At 44.9% G+C, this 19,726-nt stretch overlaps 1 protein-coding gene across 2 annotated transcripts in view; it reads left to right on the forward strand.

Annotated features, from left to right (window-relative positions):
- Positions 1-19,726, forward strand: part of adamtsl3 (ADAMTS-like 3) — a 203,279-nt gene that overhangs the window by 105,477 nt on the left and 78,076 nt on the right. For both annotated transcript variants that reach the window (XM_085468957.1, XM_085469033.1), the window contains exons 6-7: positions 126-362; positions 16,076-16,202. In XM_085468957.1, the coding sequence (XP_085325083.1) occupies positions 126-362; positions 16,076-16,202 (364 nt within the window). The remainder of the gene's footprint in view (positions 1-125; positions 363-16,075; positions 16,203-19,726) is intronic.

Here is a 19,726-nt window from a genome sequence, read left to right on the forward strand (position 1 = left end):
AACAGAAAGTATGAGAGCCAACTGAATTAGGAGGCGAAATATGAATTTCGGTCAGTCGTCACGTGAAAAAACGAGATGAGTTTATAAAGAGTTATTGTGGTGACACTTTCGTCTCCTCTCCTCAGGACTGCCCTGCAGAGTCGGGGGATTTCCGGGCCCAGCAGTGTTCGGCTCACAATGACATCAAGTACCAGGGCGTCACGTACGAGTGGGTCCCAGCGCCGTACGACCCCACCGCCCCCTGCACTCTGCGCTGCCAGGCTAAAGGCCGAAGCCTCACTGTGGAACTGGCCCCGAAGGTGCTGGACGGGACTCGGTGCCGAGCGGACGCCTTTGACATGTGCATCAGCGGAGTGTGTCAGGTAAGGGACGCCATGAGAAATCCTTCCTGCCACTGCTGGCATGAATAGACGGTACTGAACGCGGGCACGTACTGCCCCCTCCTTTCTCTGCTCTCGTTTTCTTGCAGTTTTTATATTTAATAAAAGTGAACGTGGAAGTGCAGCTTTTATGTTCTCAGGTTACGGTAAGTGTCGAGCATTTGCTGCGTCGTGTTGAAGCCCTCGCACAGGTTCGTGCTCATGATGTTGAAGCTCCTAATGATGCCTTTGCACATCCATAACTCGGAGTGAGCACACCCTGAGGTCATTGAACGCACCCGATCGGCTCTACGGAAACCAAAAAGCTACAAAATGAGTTTACAGACGGAGCCACTGCGACTTCACTGCACGTGATCCTCAAAATAGGCGTAAAAACTGGAGCTCTAACTTCCTGGCTTGTCTCAGCCGAGACAGCCGTGTTATTGGTCAGACAGTTGCATTGAAATTACAGCACAGGTCTAGCAGACAGCTATTAGCTACAGCTGTGCCTGCACATCTGTCAGAGTGCCAAAATCAAACAGGTGCGTTAATGAAATGTTTGCTAGGACATGAACTATGGAGACCACAGAGCCGTTTGTTCCTGCTGTAAGGAGGGCAGGCTTACCGTTGGAGCCTGCCTCGTGTGGATGTGAGAGGAACTGCTGGTCTCAGTGTTTTCCACGCCGCCTTCTTTTTCCAGCCTGGGAGGTTGCCAGTTGGAGTCAGCCCCGGGAAATAAAGTGCACTCCCCTGTCCCACATTTAATTGACACATCTGTCCACCCTTCCTGGCTCTCTGCGGAGTTTGTAGCTCTGTAATAACATCAGCCCGATCCGCTTTGCTTCCAATAAACAAGAGCCAGAATTGTGTTTGACACTCGAGTTCACTCGAGGTCGTGTTTTTGGCGTGCCTCTTCTACATTTTGGCCTCATTAGTTCAGTTTTGTCCCAGTTAAACTGTGATGATCCTCGCGGGCCACGATGAAATAATGAAAGCACAGAGACGCCAGAATCACCCCGAGTGGATTATATACGGACTCTAACTGCTCGACAGGAGCGGCGTCGCAGGTATCACACCTGACAGACGCGTGTAGTGACTCTTTGGATGGCGGCAGGCAGCGGTGGCGTACATCTATCACGAGCTTTGGACGGCTTGTTGTTTTTCATTTTCTTGTTATCGTCACTTTGGCTGCATCTCATGCTGAACACCGAACGGCAATTTCACTCTCCAGCCAACAGTTAATTAGTTAAATTTAACTCAGCCTCTGAAGTGTGGCAGTAAACATGTTAGAAGCACTGGACTGTAAGCTGTGAACACAGCGTCTGCACACTGCCCAGCTCCGGATCTCCTCACTGCTCACTGTGAAATGTTGAAAATGTTTCGTTTAAAGGGGAAATTTAGGAACTCACAGTTTGGTTATTTGACCTAAAAAAAAATATTAGATATCTGTGAGTGTCTGCAGTGGCTGGTTCAGGGACCTTCTCCCTACAGAGCAGCATTAGCTCGGGGATGGTGGTGTGTTTCCTCTTCACTGACTGAAGTCCTGACATTAGAGGTTTCTGCTGTAATCCAGGATTCAGTATTCGCTCAGTAACAGCGAGCTGTCGTGGCACAGATGCATTAAAAAACATCCCAATGTGGCGCTACAACACAATCGGGTTTCACGAAGAGCACGCCATCCGTCTGGTCTCATCTGTCCACTGAAAGCATGCATCACACAGCCTCCTGGTTCATCCGTATGATCTCTGGCAGACTGCAGATGGGCAGTTTCTCCCTGCTGTGAACACTGCTGTTGTTGTCCCGATGATGATTCATGAGCATGAATATCAGTCAGCAAGGTGGTTGGTTCGGACGACATAGATGTGGCTGTACGGAGATGCGTAACACAGTAAGGGGAATTGTTGAAAAGAATATATCAATGGGTCAATAGGTTTGACTATAGGAGCACAGGGGTGTGTTTAAATGAGACACAGAGACAAGAGTGTAACTCAAAAGAACCAGCCGACGTTAGTGAAATAAACCATTAAAGGCACTTTACAATTGTAGAAAGGAAACGTACAAAAGATGAAAGAAAAGTAAAACACATAAACTACTAAGACAACGACTTGGCCAAGTGTTACTTTTGGTTTTCAATGCTGGGCTTCAATGCTGGGTGCACCCTAGTCACCTGACTCCTTAACTTTGATAGAAACATATTACACAAATCTCACACTCCTTTCACATGTGGAGAATGTTCTACACAACAGCTCATTATTCAAAGTCCCAAATAAAAAATGTCCAAAAAATTCCCAGGTGTGAAAGAAAATAGGGGTGAGAGAATGTCAGGCAGTGGTCTCATGTATAACCAGCTGTGTGAGAGAGTGTGAGTGATACAGTCCTACCACACCTCAAGGTGCAGCACATCATCAAGTGGAAAAGACGCGAGTCTCAGTCTCTCTAAGTCCAGGTGGGAAGGCTCGCCATCGAATCCACCCCTGACCTGCCAACAGACGGGGTCAGAAGAGCAATTCAAATATTAATTATGCTGTTCTAGCTATAATGCACAACTTAGGATTTTGTTGACATCATACTCTACATCAATTTGCAATTAAACTACTCAAATTTGATAAAATAAAACATCTCTGTTACATAAAATGTTAAAAATTGTAATACAAACACTTTTCTAAATACATTATGAAAACATTAACACTTACAACCAAGCTAAGTAAAGTTAGTGCATATGTGACAGTTATTAACCAAACAATTCAGATAAATTCAGTTACTGAACAATAAAGTGCAAAACAGATTTAGGCTACGTCCACACGTACCCGGGTATTTATGAAAACGCAGATTTTTCTATGCGTTTGCACCTTTCGTCCACACGTAAACGGCGTTCTCGGTCACTGAAAACGGAGATTTTTAAAAACTCCTGCCAGGGTGGAGATTTGTGAAAACTCCGTTTTTGCGTTTACGTGTGGACGAGAAAAACGGAGAAAACGCAGAAAATGCAGCGTCTTCTTCTTCTTTGTGTTTAACGGCGGTTGGCAACCAACGTAAAGGAGCATTACCGCCTCCTACTGTTCCGGAGTATGGGTCAGACACAAGCTGTATCAAAAAACCCCCAAAAACGTTTCCTTCATTTCTGCGTTTACGTGTGGACGAGATTATTTTTCAAAACGAAAACGGAAAATCTCCGTTTTCAAACATACCCGTGTACGTGTGGACGTAGCCTTAAACTAAGACATACATGTACTCAGCGATCTCAGTGCATCAGGCCGAAGACAATGGTACGGTGTCTCTCGGTCGAACCACGCGGGACTCTAAACAGCGTAACAGGGCATGTTTTTTTCTTTAATGACAGTACTACGACGTGAAGGAAAATAAACATAAAGTTGCGCTTCAAGTGTTACCTCACTTCTGGAAGCAGAGTGAGATGAACTTCCAGGCAGCTGATAACAACTAGAGCTAATGAAGGCTAACAGTTTAGCTAGCTTTCTAAAGGCGCCAGAAAACTGCAGCATTCGTCTGTTTACTCACTTTGACTACTTTTAACATGAAAGGCAGCTGATAACCAGCGAACTTATGTGCAGCACAGTTGGTTGCAAACTTTTATCTAATACTTTTTCCAACTCAAAAACTTCAGTCTCTCAGGGATCAAAACTTTGCAGCGCAGCTCAGCACGCGACTACACACACGTAGCGGCGAACACAGAGCAGATGGGAGGGACACACAGCGGCAGGATGCTTTCCCATTGGTCAAAGCATACTGGGACCTGTGCATTTCGATTGGTTTGACAGGCTGTCCATCTCTACTCATATTTATCAGTCCTTAAAGTGGTACCCTCGTTTTATTTGGGTTACAGATGTCTCTGAGACAGGGCAGGAGATTGTTCAACATCATCTTGGAGAGTGAGAGGAATCCTGAGGAAGGGAGAAGATCAAAAGTGCAGATCTGTAGGAACTACAGTGGGATGAAGCTAGCTTCAGAGAGTAGTTGAAGAAGAGCGGTGATGATCAGTGAGCAGCAGGACAGCTTCACGATGAGAAAGAGGTTTCCTTGTGATTGCTCTGAGAGGGCAGATGTTGGCCAGGTCTTTGTGGATCTGTGAGAGGAAGTCAGGAGTGCTAGAGAAGGATGTGAAGGTGGTGCAGGACATGTACGAGGAGGTGTGCAGTAGGAGCGACTGATGGGATGAAGGTGGTGGTGGGATCGCATCAGGAAGCTGCTCTGACCCCCATCTTGTTTGCAGCGGTGATGGAAAGGCTGACAGATGAAGTCAAGCAGGAGGAGCAGGCGGACTATGGTGTTTGCAGACGACGCTGTGATCTGTAGTGAGAGTAGGCAGACAGGTGGAGGAGAGCCTGGAGAGGTGGAGGTATGCTCTGGAAAGAAGAGGAGCAGCAAGACAGAATACATGTGTCTGAATGAGAGGGAGACAGGTGGGAAGGTGAATGTGCAAAGAGCAGCGGTAGTGAAGGTGGATGTGTTTAACAACCATCCACAGAGAGCGCAGGCAGGGTGAAGCGGGTGGAGACGAGTGTCAGGAGGGATCTGTGACAGAAAAAGAGCAGCAGGCCTGAAAGGGAAGATTTAAAAGACGGTAGTGAGAGCTGCTGTGATGGTCTGGAGACGGTGGAGGTCGAGCTGAAGGTGTTGAGAGCTTCTCTGGTGAGTCTGATCAGAGGGTTTGCACATGTGCAGAGGCGGGAGGATGGAGGTATCGGACAAAGGAAGATGAAGATGGAGCTGCCAGGCAGGAGGAGGAGAGGAAGACCTCAGAGGAGGTTCGTGGATGTAGTGAAGGAGGACATGCAGAGGGTCGGTGAGACAAAGGAGGAAGCTGGGACAGGAGGAGGTGGAGGCAGATGATTCGCTGTGGTTTATGCAGAGCTCCAGAGGGTTTATCAAAGCATGTAAGCTCCACCAAACTGCTGACAAAATCCTTAAAGAGCAGGTTTCTCTTAATGAGACGAGCGACTTCTCCCAACTTCACATTTTTGACTCAAACTAAATGTGTCGAGTCAAAAACAAGAGAACAACACTGAAAGAAAAAGCGAGAGGAGCTCTGACAACGAGTAAAGAAAAAAGTGGAAAATTGTGACAGGAGGAGCGAACAACAGAGGGAAAAGGGTTATTTCCTCTCAGCTGCTGCAGCAACAGTCAGTGTAACGAGCTACACCGTTCTCATCAAATCCAATAACTCGCCCCGCTTATACACATCCAGCTGCCTGCATCACACTGCACCTGCGACCGCGCTGCTCCGTGGATGGAAAAGGCCGACGCATTCGCAGACCGACACTTGAAATTACACATTATCCTTTAATGGTGTCTTTATACACAAGTCGTAAGAGGCTTTCTCCATTCGCAGCTGTCGTCCGATACTTCAGCCTGTATTTACTCCGAGGAGAAGCTGTCCTCCTCCCTCTCTGCTCCGCTCGCCTCCATTCAGCAAACGCAAAGATACATAAACACTGTGAAGTGGCTGCAGGGTAACGGAGCAATTAGGACACGAAATAAAAATGTTCAGTGTTTATATGCGGTAGTTTAATATCAACAGAAGGTTTCAGTGTTTAGATCTGAGGCTGTTGTTTCCGGCCGCTGTGCCAGAACCGCTCATAAACTTCAACGCAAGTTCCTTCTGATGTATGCGTGTGTGTGTGTGTGTGTGTGTGTGAGTGTTCCCATCATTTAAACAGAGCCTTTTATATTTTCTTAAAATGGCACATTTTGATTTTAAAGACTGAGAACGTCTTAATGAGGAGTGATGTGTGACCCTGGGGATCTGCTGTTGGCCCGATTCTCACTGTGAGAATGAGTTTAGGCAGAGATGACATCGGGATTAAAATTGAGTCTTTTACAACATTAAACACACGTTAAAGCATCAGGAAAACTTTTCATTTTCCAGGAAGGTTTGAAAACATCAACAAAAGATGTAGAACAGCAGATAAGTAACTCTTTAACTTTCCTGTTCAGAGATGGGATAGAGAGACAAAACTAATTACATATAAACACACCGGGAGTTAGAGAGGTGAGTGCATCATGGGAATCCCCGGCAGCCTACGTCTATTGCAGCATAACTAAGGGAGGATTCAGGGTCACCTGGTCCAGCCCTAACTATATGCTTTAGCAAAAAGGAAAGTTTGAAGCCTAATCTTGAAAGTAGAGATAGTGTCTGTCTCCTGAATCCAAACTGGAAGCTGGTTCCACAGAAGAGGGGCCTGAAAACTGAAGGCTCTGCCTCCCATTCTACTTTTAAATACTCTAGGAACAACAAGTAGGCCTGCAGAGCGAGAGCGAAGTGCTCTAATAGGGTGATATGGTACTACAAGGTCATTAAGATAAGATGGGGCCTGATTATTTAAGACCTTGTATGTGAGGAGCAGGATTTTGAATTCTGGATTTAACAGGAAGCCAAAACAGGAGAAATCTGCTCTCTCTTTCTAGTCCCTGTCAGGACTCTTGCTGCAGCATTTTGGATCAGCTGAAGGCTTTTCAGGGAGTTTTTAGGACTTCCTGATAATAATGAGTTACAGTCGTGCAGCCTGGAAGTAATAAATGCATGAACGAGTGTTTCGCTCTCAGACAGGTGGAGTTGCATGTCTGTGCAGTTTAAGCACATCAGGTCCAACTGTTTTGTTCCTGTTTTTAAGACTGTATTAAATGAGCAACCAACCAAATGGTCAGTGACCAGCCCACCTGAGTTGGTTTCTTCTGCTACCAGCTGGTTCCAGACCCTCAGATGTGTCATTGATGGAGGAGGTTTCTGTGATGCAGCTTTACTCAGCGTGTACGTCCAGAGAGTGCATGCAGCTCCATGCAGCTGGACGTGAAGTGACTCTAAAACTGCAGTTTTTCTGAGACGCCGTGGTGCTGATGGCCTGCAGCCACTAATGGTTGAGATTCTGTGTCAGCAGAGAAGCACCACTCATTTCTGATTAGGACTAATCAAATCAACGGTAATCCTCACACGCGAGAACCTGCTCACGCCCGCACTGCAGCGTCGGCCCGAATGAATGAAATTACGTGCCAACAGATATTTGAATTCCCTGATAACAGTTTGTCACCTGAAGTGAGGATGAAATATTCGCACAACCCTGACGTTCCTTAGGTGCACTAATCTGACATTTTGTGGCACACACTGCAGATTAGACGCCTCTAATCCTCAGAATTACACCCCAGCTCAGTCACTGACAGCCTGATGCCTTCCTTTCTCAGCTGCACACTCCAGAACACCAGTTCCCCATTTCATAGTTTTACTGTGAGTTATGATGAATCTGTCAGACGCTAAGTTAAACTACGCGGGCTTCCTAAAGCTGAAGGAGCTTCTAAGATTTGGTTTGTGAACTGAAAAAGGTCATCTCACAGCAGAAAACAGTGCTGTTGGAAGGATGTGACACGTGCCAATGATGTGTAATTTCCTCGATTGTTGAATTCAGCTGAAAACAGCATCTCTGAAAACTTCTTTGTCTATTTTCAGAGATTTTCTCGTAAAGACACAATTTTATACCCTCATCATGTGTAATCACTGCTCTCCACATTTTTCCTTTCACCCTCTTACGTGTGTGATGTGTGCAGGGCTGACATTTCTGTACAAAACACAATCTTAACTCACTAAAGGCAAAACATCAAAGAGTATTTTCTGCCTGTATGGAGGACCAGGAATGCCAGAATTATGAGCCAAGACGTGAGCTGACTCAGTAAATCCAGATGCCATTGAACGCATCCTACCATCCATCTGTCCTCTGACCTGTGCTGCTTTAATCCTGGATGTCTCTTTTATGCCTCAGTCATCCAGCAGAGGCACCTGGTGTCAATCAACCAATCACAGCTCAGTGCACACTTTAAACGGCAGGTGCTATTTTTGATTAAAGTGGAAAAGGAGAGTAAAGACAAAGGGAGCTGTATTTAATGCCGTTTCTGTCATGGCCGGGATGGCCGATGTGTTTGAGGTGTGGACCCAAAAGCAGACACGGGAGAGAAAGCGAAGTATAACCAAAGGTGAGGCGAGAAACTAAACTAAAACCTAAATGTGAGCACTGTGATGTGGAACGTGAATCTGAACAACAGCATGAAAACTATCCTGAGACTTGACGTAACAGGACACGAGACAAACAGACGACGCGACACTGAACAGAGGGAGACAGAGGACCTAAATACACAGAAGGGTGACGAGGGAAACAGCGAAACTAAACACACTGAACATGGAAACAAGACTTTCAAAATAAAACAGGAAACATGGAGAAATGAGTGGACATACATGACAGACAGGAGACATGGAATGAACACGAGGAGAGAGACGCGGACACAAGGACACGACACATGACAAACAGGAACAGACATAAACCAGACTAAACTCAACTAAGACAAACTAATAATAAAACTAGAACTGAACTTTCTCTCAATAAGCAATCATAATAATGCACCCTGTGGACTTTCTTTTCCTGCCTTTACTTCTGTTGTTCGGTTAAAAATGTCTTGTGTGTATGTAGACACATGTGGTGTCTGTGTTAGGGTCCTACTCTACAGCTACTTCCGTACGTACGCCGTTGTTTAGCGCGGTGTAATGATCACGATCAGAGGGAGAAGACGGCAGTGCAGCAGGAGAACGACAGACAGAAAAAAGATCAAAAATACAAGAAAAAAAATAGTAAGCTGCGTTAAGTCTAGATGGAGTCTTTTAGAGGCGACAGGAGTGGGAGTAATTATTCCATTTTATTCTTCATCTTCAGCCTAGATTTTTCTCCCACAATAATTTTCTGCTTTAGGAGTTTTCCTGCTTCCACGGCTGTTACTGTGGAGGAGTCTTTGTGCTGCTTCCTCTTTCATCTTCTCTGCACTAAAATTCCTCTTTCATAAACACTAAAACATATTCAGGGCACGGCTCGAAACACTGAAATCCCAAATGATCCAGCCTAACAACATCAACGTGAACACTAGACAACATGGTCTGTGCGAGGAGCGAACATGTTCAAGGATATGGAAAAGCGTATATATGGACTCCTATATGTCGTGTATTTTTAGCTTACTGATAGCAGCAAACTTTATAAATCTCTGTCTCCAGTGTGTATGTGGAAGGCTGAGACAGCAGGTACTGAAAAACACTGTTTAGATTTATCAATATTAGTATGGACATAGCCTCGGTGTTGTGAAATGTTCCTGCTGGGAAGCTGTTTGGCCAGAATCCAGGTAGGAAAAGAAATGAGCCTGCTTCCTCCGGGCTGAAAAGTTCTCCTCTCCTCCACTTTAAAGTTGTTTGGCCACAAACCTCACCTGCCAGGATGTAACAGGCAGTTTCCAAAGAGACAGCATTCACTCAGACTGCTTCAGGTACATCATTAAACTGAAAATAATAATGAGGCCAGACACACTCAGTCACGCAGGTAGACGGGCAGTCATGGGAGGCAGATGATGGATGCGTGCTCTAATGGCAGCTGCTGCGAGACCCGGCGTGCCGAGAGGCCACTGGGCACGCCGGGTACTAACGGTGATGGAGGGAGTGTGGAGCAGCGAGCGGCTCTGAAGCGGGAAGTTTGTCAGTGACGGAATGAGGCCAGTCCCTGCTCTGCTGCATGTAGTTTATGTAGATTAATAATACACCACACGTATACACGGAGACCAGAAAACGAGTCGATCCCAGGGAGCTGCAGTGCATCGTGTCGTCTGTCACTGTGTTTGTCTCCCCGTCACACTTTGTCACCTCGATAATCCTCGGCTTACAGGGTCTCTGCGATTGCTCTAAAGAGGCGTTTGTGTTCAGGGTGAAAGTGCGAGTTCATTCCATATGCCCCATAACAACACATCCGCTTCCAGTTTCCACATTTCCTGCAGCTGGCAAAGTCACAACGACGTCCAAAGAGTCAGAAGCATACAGAGCATGAAAACTGACATAAATCAATTCAATATTTACTTTTATTTATTTATTTTAGCAAGTAAGAAACTTCATGGAGGACACACAAAGCGTACGCCCCACAGAGTTTGCAGAGTGATGCCATGGACAGGTGTGGCATTCTGACCGCTGACGAGAATAACACCGATCATCGCTTCATCGCTGCACCTGTTAGTAGGCGAGTGTAGCAGATGTGAAATGGTCGACTGCGTTGTGACAACAGACACGGACTGGCTGGAAACAGGGTTTATTCCTATAAAACAGAGTGCAGCAGCAGAATCAGTGTCACACAGCGGCAGCAGGCTTCTCCTCACCCAGTGTGGAGTCCGTACAGCTCTGCTTGCATCATATAAAAGAAAATACAACTTATCAAAATAATAATTTTCACAACCGCCACTTCAAAATCAAATATTACAGTGGGGTAAAACAGAGACAATTATGGAATCACTAACAATAACGTATAACATTCAAATTCCCATTAAAATAGGTCAATTGCATAATACATATTCAAACAACTTTTTAACTCTTCCCAACATGGCTGAAGATACTGCTCAGAGCACAGCCTCGGGACATGAGCTCATTATACACATAAAACAAAAACTACACATTTACACATACCTATAAAACAGAGTGCAGCAGCAAAATCAGTGTCACACAGCGGCAGCAGGCTTCTCCTCACCCTGTTTAACACAAGTCAGTTCCACACAAACGGATGATACAACAGATAAAGCGCAGTTCCGAATATCATTTTTCTCACTCAAAGCGATTGAAAACACTTTGAGAGCTTTTAACCCTAGGAGCCAATACTTAACAAAGACAAATACACCGAATTTATATGGATAATTTAGTACAGGGAGAAGAGCTACAGAAAGCGTGCCTCACCAGTGTGGAGTCCGTACAGCTCTGGCTAGGAAACCCCACACCCGCAATGTGGCCGCAGGTGGCGTTACACTGATTAATGTCCCACTTCAACAATAACACACGGAACCTTAGTTCCACAAAAATAAAGTTCACACAATAAAAAAGTATAACCTATGTACAATACAGTTTTGAGAATGTTCACAATTCGTACATTATATCTCAGCTACACGAGCTATAAGATAAGATAAGATAGAACTTTATTAATCCCTCGGGTGGGTTCCTCTGGGAAATTCGACTTCCAAAAAAAGCACAGCAACGACCGAAGTTACAGTTACAGAACTGTTATATATATACACACACACACACACACACACACACACACACACACACATATATAAATACAGAGACAAATATAAATAAAATATATGAAGGGGATAAATAGAATAAATAGGAATAAAAAATAAAAATACAAGTGAATTGCACATTTCAAGTATTGAGTCTATTGCACTGTTGACTATTTACAAAAAGTATTGCACAAGGTATTGTACAGTGAGGTGAAGAGGCACTACAGCTTAGTTGTTCCCCCCTCCTTTGTCCTCCTGTTTCCCCTCCCTCTCCCCTCCAGAGAGGAGTTAAACAGTCTGATGGCGTGTGGGACAAAGGAGTTTTTAAGTCTGTTAGTTCTTGTCTTGGGGAGAAGCAACCTGTCACTGAACAGACTCTTCTGATTGTTTATGGCCGTGTGCAGAGGATGTCTGGCATTGTCCATAATGTCCATCAGTTTCTTTAATGTCCTTTTCTCTGCCACTGTCACCAGAGTGTCCAGCTTCATGCCGACCACAGAGCTAGCCCTCCTGATCAGTTTCTCCAGCCTGGATGAGTCCTTCTTTGCTGTGCTGCTCCCCCAGCACACCACAGCATAGAAAAGTACTCCAGCAACCACTGACTGGTAAAACATCCTCAGGAGCTTCCTGCAGATGTTAAAAGACCTCAGCCTCCTGAGGAAGTACAGTCGGCTTTGGGCTTTTTTATACAGGTGCTCTGTGTTGCATGACCAGTCCAGTTTATTGTCCACCCACAGCCCGAGGTACTTGTACTTGTTGACCACCTCCACCTCCTCCCCCTCTATCTGAACTGGCAGTGGAGGGAGTGAACATTTTGTCCTTAAGGCTGATATCACAGCAGTATCAACACCACATCGTCTCAACTCTGCAGGCCAGGGGTGTGTCACAGTGTGATGGTTTGGGGGAGGTTCTGCTGGGAAACCTTGGGTCCTGCATCCATGTGGATGTGACTCGACCTCACCATTAGGGTTTTGATAATCGATTTATTGATTATAATCGATTCTGTCTTGGATAACGTGATATCGATTCATTAAAATCCTGAATCGATTTTTTAATATAAATTTATTTTGCCCGAAATGCCAGGATCTCAATTTCAACAACCACCAAACAGCTAAGACAGTAAATGAGAGCAGGTACACGGCTTCTGCACAAAGACGTAAACACAAAGCACGGAGCCGCCGACGGATCGGGATCAGTGAGATGTCGCCTTTCTCACCCGACGGCACGGACACGGTCGGGGCTGTTTGTTTCCTATTACTTACTTCCGAAAAGAAAACCTAATTTTCTGCAGGTCAACAGGCTTCTGAACAAATTTAAACTTTTTAAAATTATGCAAAATGCAAAATGCTCAGCCGTGTTTCTGATCAAACTTCAGAGGTAATGTTCATAAGTTGATTAATGGTTTTCTTTCGTTTTTGATCTACTGCAGAATATTTTTATAAAATCCAGGCCAGGAAAATCTCCTTCATGTTTTTCTGTGTTTTATCTTCAGCTGCTTTGACACAAAGGCCTCTGCTGTGATGCTCACACCTTTGATAAAGTCTGGAAAGTGTCAGCTTCCTTTTTATAGATACAAAAATATGTAAATGTGCTGATCTGAATTATAATATTTCTGACTGTCTGAGGCAAAATTTCCCAGATTCAAATCGAATTGAATCGAATCGGGACCTTGTGAATCGGAAAAGAATTGATTCTAGAAATCAGTGACGACACCCAGCCCTAGTCACCATCGAGCCTGGTTCTGCTGGAGGTTTCTTCCTGTTAAAAGGGAGTTTTTCCTTCCCACTGTCGCCAAAGTGCTGCTCATAGGGGGTCATATGATTGTTGGGTTTTTCTCTGTATGTATTCTTGTAGGGTCGACCTTACAGTATAAAGCACCTTGAGGCGACTGTTGTTGTGATTTGGGGCTGTATCAATAAAACTACTCAAAATGTTTTTATTGAGTGATTTTGGATACAGTTTATGAAGAAAAAAAGAGGGAAACACAAAAACTTGTTACACTAAATACAAAACAGAACTTCTCATGTTGGAACAAAAAAAAAAAAAGGAAAACAAACAAAAAAATAACAACCCAGGATGGGCGATCGATACTAACAAAGCCTTTCCTTACAAACCACACAGAAGTTAGCTCAGTACCACTGAGCTTCACATTCCCATTAACACAGACACATATCGGACCTGCTGCTGACACGTTGGTGCAGATACCACAGCACGCCTGCAGGGGTCGAGCGGAGGCCACGCTTCGAAGGGTTAGGGGGACCGACGCAGTATTAGGTCAAAGTGTTATGTCTGGTTGGTGTAAAATACTTCTTGAAGTTAATTCATTGGACGCTAAAAGCCCTTCAAGTCTTCTAATTAAGAAATAGCGCTGAATGTGATGATTGAAAGAACTAAATCTGCGATTGTGACATTGCAGAATAGAGAAAGGTGTTTCCAGCCATTAGCAGTCTTGACCAAGTGGTCTTTAAAAGTGGTTTAAGAGTGCTAGATTTACGCAGTGGTTAGTGATACTGGCTCATGGCAGGAAGTTCCTGGGTTTGAATGCTCTTGCCAGTTGCGTCCTTTCTGTGTGGGCATTGCCTGCTCTATGAGAGAGCGTTTGAACCACACATCACTTCTCAGCACATTTATTCCAGAAGCTGTGCCAAGCCCCCTTTATGACTAACAGTGGAGCCAGGAGCAGACCAGGTTAGACCCAGATGATGACAGATGTTCTCTTCATCGATGACGTCCATTTTCATGTCCGTGTAGGATCATTTTGACCACCTGGGCCTTTCTGTGTATTCATTGGTCACTGCTGAAAAGCATTCATAGTTTGCCATGAGTCATTTTCAGTCCTGCATTCTGAACGCTTCATTATTGCTTTTTAAAAATATGCAGCTTGTTTTTGAAATCGGGGACGGTCTTGTTTATGTCCTGTGCATCTGAGGAGGAAACGTTTCCTGCACACTCATCCTGGTCACACTTAATTTGTCTTGTTATTTAAAGCCAGGATACAAGGTCCCAGTGACCCACAAAGAAATACAGAGATGGGACTGATTATACAGAATATGTTTGAATGTTTTCCAAGTTGAATTTTATCCTAGATTATTATAGGCCAGATTTGATTAAATCACCTTCTACCAGGTAGTACAAGCTCATCTTGACAGAGTTTGAAGTCTCAAAATCTGACTGTTCCCTAGCAACCCAGACTTATATTTGGAAATAACTCGATTGTCAGATACGTCCGTATGAACACACACAGTCTTCGGGCAGGGGTCAACATTTTTGGTAACAGAAGCTTTGGCTGGATGTCTGATGATGGTTTAGCTTCTCGTGATCTCATGATTCACCATGATCGTGGAAGTCCTGGACGCCTCTGTGACTACAAGCAGCAACTGTGTATTCCCTGACTGGTTAGCAGGTTGATGGAGCTCGCTGGCTGTTGCTCCACGAAGGGTTCAACGTTCAAGTTTAGAGACGGCAGCTTTGCTTCGTCCTGCATCTTGGAACTACAAACCCCCATCCTGAGGGAAGAAGCTGAGGATGGAACCATGACTTAGAATTGATAAAGCCATCCGTCGTACCTGTTTAGAGCACAGGCCAAACAGGGCTGTGACTCACCTATCGGACGACTGGACCACCTCACTGTCTGCTTCTGTGAGGTTTTCTCTGTGACAGAGGTCTGACTGAACCATACCACCAAACAAAAAGATAAAACAAAGTTAAAATTGTTCAGTCAATGTGGAAATGAACAGGTTTCCAGTGATCCTTTTTGCAGACCGATTTGCAATTCTCATCAAAATTCAGTTTCTCGTTGATTATGGTCCCAAGATATTTACATGATTGCACTTACTCTGTTTTTTGACCTTTAATTAAAGTGACTCCGTGCCTATAATCATTCACAAAGAGGTTTACAATGCTGCACCGAAAACCTCAGAGGGATTGGTTTGGTTGCAAGCAGCTCATTGTGGGCTGGAAAATGCTCATTTGCTAATTTGTCTGCAAACACAAAGCAGTGGTGAAAATGTGCCAGAAACCAGAAAAACCAGAAAGTTTTTGAAGGCTGCAACACTAAAACACAATGTTTAAGGTTTACATTAATGTTCTCGCTTCCTGTTTTAGGAGCTAGCTGTCTGAGGCTAGCTTGTTTGCTTGCTAATCTCGCTTGCTAATCACCTGTGGGTAAGAACTGGGGGGTCCAGATTTTGCCTTGACGAACTGCTTCACTGTTTGCTGTTTCTGATTTTGCCGGCTGTCCATCCATGGACGGGAACAATGACAGGAGCAGATGAGGCCTTGAGGCGCTCGGGTGTGAGCGTAAACATCTTGCAGAGTCTCCACACAGAAGTCAGTCAGCAGGCTGTTAGAGAGACCTGAGGGAGCCGGGGGACGCCTCCGTTTTAATTATGTTGCAGTGCAGTCAGACATTGGCTGAGAAAAAAATGACCAAATGTTCATTTAACGACTTTCAGAAGCGCACAAACAGACTTTGGTTGAGCTTCTGGCTCTAAACTGTCCATCGTTGGAAACTATTGTTTGGCATGTAAATTATAATTAGACTGAACGTCCTCGCTGTTGGTCGGAGACATAATCCAGCCTGACTTTGTCCTGCAGCTGTCTTTGTTTCAGCCTCTTCTCTGTCTTTGTGCTTGTTGCGTGTGCAGGAGGTGGGCTGCGATCGGCAGCTGGCCAGTGGTGCCAGGGAGGATAACTGCGGCGTCTGCGGTGGCGACGGCTCCACGTGCCGCCTGGTGCGAGGACAGGCCCTACCCCACCTGACTCCCGAACAGTGTAGGTATCAGACAGCCCTGAAAAAGAAATTCCACGTCTCCTGTCGTGTTTCATGCTCTGCAAGCTAATCGTCAGCACTTTAATACCAAAATACTCTTTGCACATCTTTCTGAGTGTTATTAAGTCTGTCACCTTCCTGCCTCCTGCAAATGGCTCAGTCTGAGCTTTCATTTTAGAGAATAAACCATCAGCTCAGGCCTAATGTCTCCCTGCTGGTTCCAGAAATGTAGACAAAACGTGGTCTGTATATGTGCCCGGGCTGCCTCCCAGTCAGGCTCGGTGGGAAATGCATTGTGGGTATCACCTGGCTTGACTTGACTGGTCAGTTGAGCCGTCCTGGCTTTGGCCTCCTCTTCGCCTGCAGCCTCTATTTATTCATCAGGGCTGGACTATTAAAATGCCATCTGGCTTCAGCAGCCTACACTCTACCCAGCATGTTTTTATAAAATCAGCTTCAAATCTGAAAGAACAACAACAAAGAAAAACCAACGGCACATAACAGGAAGAGTCCAGCATTAAATGTGCTTCTGGAAATGAGTTTTAATCAATCTCATCTTAAAACAACAGAAGAGCATCGATCGTTGAGTCTGTCAGGAGAGATTAGCTGGAAAATGACTGACGAGCGCATCTGTATTCATTGCCGGCTGTGGATTTCGGGAATATTGCTAAACAAACAAACCAGCTGGCTTACCAATAAATACATAAATACGTAATGTTCACCTCTCAGCAGTTTGCTTTGAGAGAAACGTGACGCTGGAGCAAAGCTGACCAGAGATGTCTGCCAGGTAGTGCTCGCTCCTGACTGAGCGGAGCTGCCAGCAGAACAAATAACAACTTTACAACACTGTAAATGTGAAAACGCACTTCAAATGTTTCCAGGGCTTCTCGGCTTTTTCCCCAGGTTTTAACAGCTTAATGAAGTCGCTGCTGGCAGCAAACACACATGCCAGAGTTATTGGCCCTGGTCGTGTATGTATATCAAATGTTTCAAATGAAGTAGCGCTGGCGTGCCTCGCAGAGTGGAAATGAATATGGCTGGTATTAAAACTCACAGCCAGTGACCGTGTAAATATTTCTGTGGCTTTTAACGTGTGGAATGTATTTAGAGAAGGCCGGGGTGTGTCCGCGCTGCTGAGGTGGAATTTTATACAGACGTAAGAGTTCTGTGGAGTAAATGAGTTTGTTTGAGAAATGCAAAACGTAGAGACGAGAAACCACAAAGACACAAAAATAAGTTGAATAAAACTTCAAACATGTATGTGAATCTAAATGTAATTTCATCTTTAATGACACAAAATAACCAATCACAGCTGCTTATTGTTGGTCAAAGCGAGTGAAGCTGTTGCCACTTCTGATCATTTTAAAACATTTGTTCTTATTTTTGGAACAAAGGAAGAAAAATGTAGCCGCAGGTCTGCTGTCTCTGTTTCTGCACAGCTGCACGAAGCGAGGCCTCAAGGTGTGTGTGTGTGTGTGTGTGTGTGTGTGTGTGTGTGTGTGTGTGTCAGAAGCTTCGCCCGTACCAAACTCTCTTCTGCCAACTTTAGAGTTAAATCAGTGGAAAAAATAAACAAGAACATAAATGTGGTCGGACGTCCAGTGAAAGTGTTTCATAAGAGGTTTGATGAGTAGCTGTACGGAGGTGCACCTAAAACTTTCTCTCTCGTTAAGCTCGGAGTCCACAGCCAATAGCTTATTTCCTCTAATGGGCACAAAGATGTGGTATTGTTGGAGGACTCAGGTCAGCAGCGTCATGTTGTCTGTGTCCTCGTCTGATCTTCGTCCAAAGATGTGTCCATGTTGTTTCAGTGCTGACCACAGGAAGCCTGTCGTTCAGTGTACGCTGCCGTTACGCTGCCCCGAGTTTATTCACAGTGGAGCACAGAAAACAAACTCTTTAAACTATTTTAAACACATCTCAGTTTCAATTCCATTCAAAAATCATCTTATTTTTATTTTACTTTTATTTTATTTACATCTTTAGAAGTTGGACGGGTCCGTGTCCTCCTCTTTAACCTTTAACCTTTAGCCTGTGATGGTCTGTGAGCTGAGCAGCTGCTGGACGTTGTCCCGTCCTGGTCTGATGGCGGTCTCTAGCTTCTCTGCTTCGTCCTGTTTCATGACGTCTGATGAACTCTGACCTCAGATCAGTTTGCACTTTGCTTCAGTGGATTTTAAAGGAGCTTCGGAGGAGGCGGGGCTGTTTCTGGAACACGGTGCAGCTTTAACCTGCACGTGTGGGCGGCACGCTGAGCCCACGCACTGATGTCACCACAGACTCGCGTCTGTCTAATGCAGCGCACAGATTGCAGGCAGCTTTCGGCTGATTGGTGAACCTCTGCCCAGCTCATCTTCTGAGAAGCTCTTTTCAAACGCTGTCATGTTCCTGACCTGCTGCCAAATAAGCTGATTACAGCGTCGCTCCGGCTGTTGCTGTTTAGTGAAATGTTCTTTTCCAGCCTTTTTGTCACTGTCCAACTTTTTTAGAGACACGTTGCTGCCTCATAATTCAAATGAGCTCATATGTTTCATGAAATAATAAAATGTTTCCATTTAAATACTTGATATGTTTCCCATGTTCTGAAATATGTCTTTGTGATTTATTTATTGCTTTCTGTTTTCATTTCCTGTTTACACATTAGAGAAGGCGTCTCTTATTTCGATCTGCAAACGACATCTTTTCAGTGAGTTTTTCTGTGCAGGGATATTTGTTAAAGGAACAGTGCACCCATGGAGCTTCAGTTAAATATTAAAATAGTTCTCAAGAAGTGATGTGCCATCAAAACCAGCCTCCTGAAGTTGGACTAAACCCAGTGAAACACATTACGACAGTGACAGGTTTGTGGCGTGTGGCCGGGTGGGCGACCCGGCACGAACGCCAAAGCAAAGGCGAGATTTAAACGCACGAGTGCGATCCGAACACCAGCATTAAGCGCTCCACAGACGATCAGCTTTCATCCCGTGTGTAGTTTGGTTCATTCAGAAACTCCGATGTTGTTGAGACACAGCCGCACAGCTGAGTGAGCACAACTGCACACAATGAATGCAGCGGCAGCGAAAGGCCTTTATCCTTTGTTGGGAGGATAACAAATCCATTTAATATATGCTACGGCCTGTTAGCGAGCACAGCCAGAAAGCTGAGCAGCATTTAAATCCCCACAACAAGACGTTTTACCAGCACTCGAGGCGGCCTGGAAACAAAAGGCAGCAACTGGGAATTTGCTGTCAAGCGGCCCCAATTTCAAACACCAGATTCAGACTGACTGTCAGTTTGAATTTAGTTGGACTATCCTGTTATTTTGGAGGGTTTGTTTTACTTCTCTGCATCTGCATTTTCCACGTGACCTGACATTAGTCGTTTTCCATCAGTAAGAACACATCGGACTGCAAAACACATCGAGGCTTCGATTGCTTAGCAGAGGTCCTTCAAAGACTTGCTCTAAACTTTCCCTGAGTGACTCAGGGTTTTGTGTTTGTTTAAAACATCGACTGTATATAAAAGATTTCGGCTGCAGCCGTGCTTT

The sequence above is a fragment of the Copadichromis virginalis genome, linkage group LG1 (assembly GCF_057382275.1).
Source record: "Copadichromis virginalis isolate Kocher_CV1m ecotype Utaka linkage group LG1, C_Virginalis_male_GT1.1, whole genome shotgun sequence".
In the NCBI taxonomy this organism is placed as follows: domain Eukaryota; kingdom Metazoa; phylum Chordata; class Actinopteri; order Cichliformes; family Cichlidae; genus Copadichromis; species Copadichromis virginalis.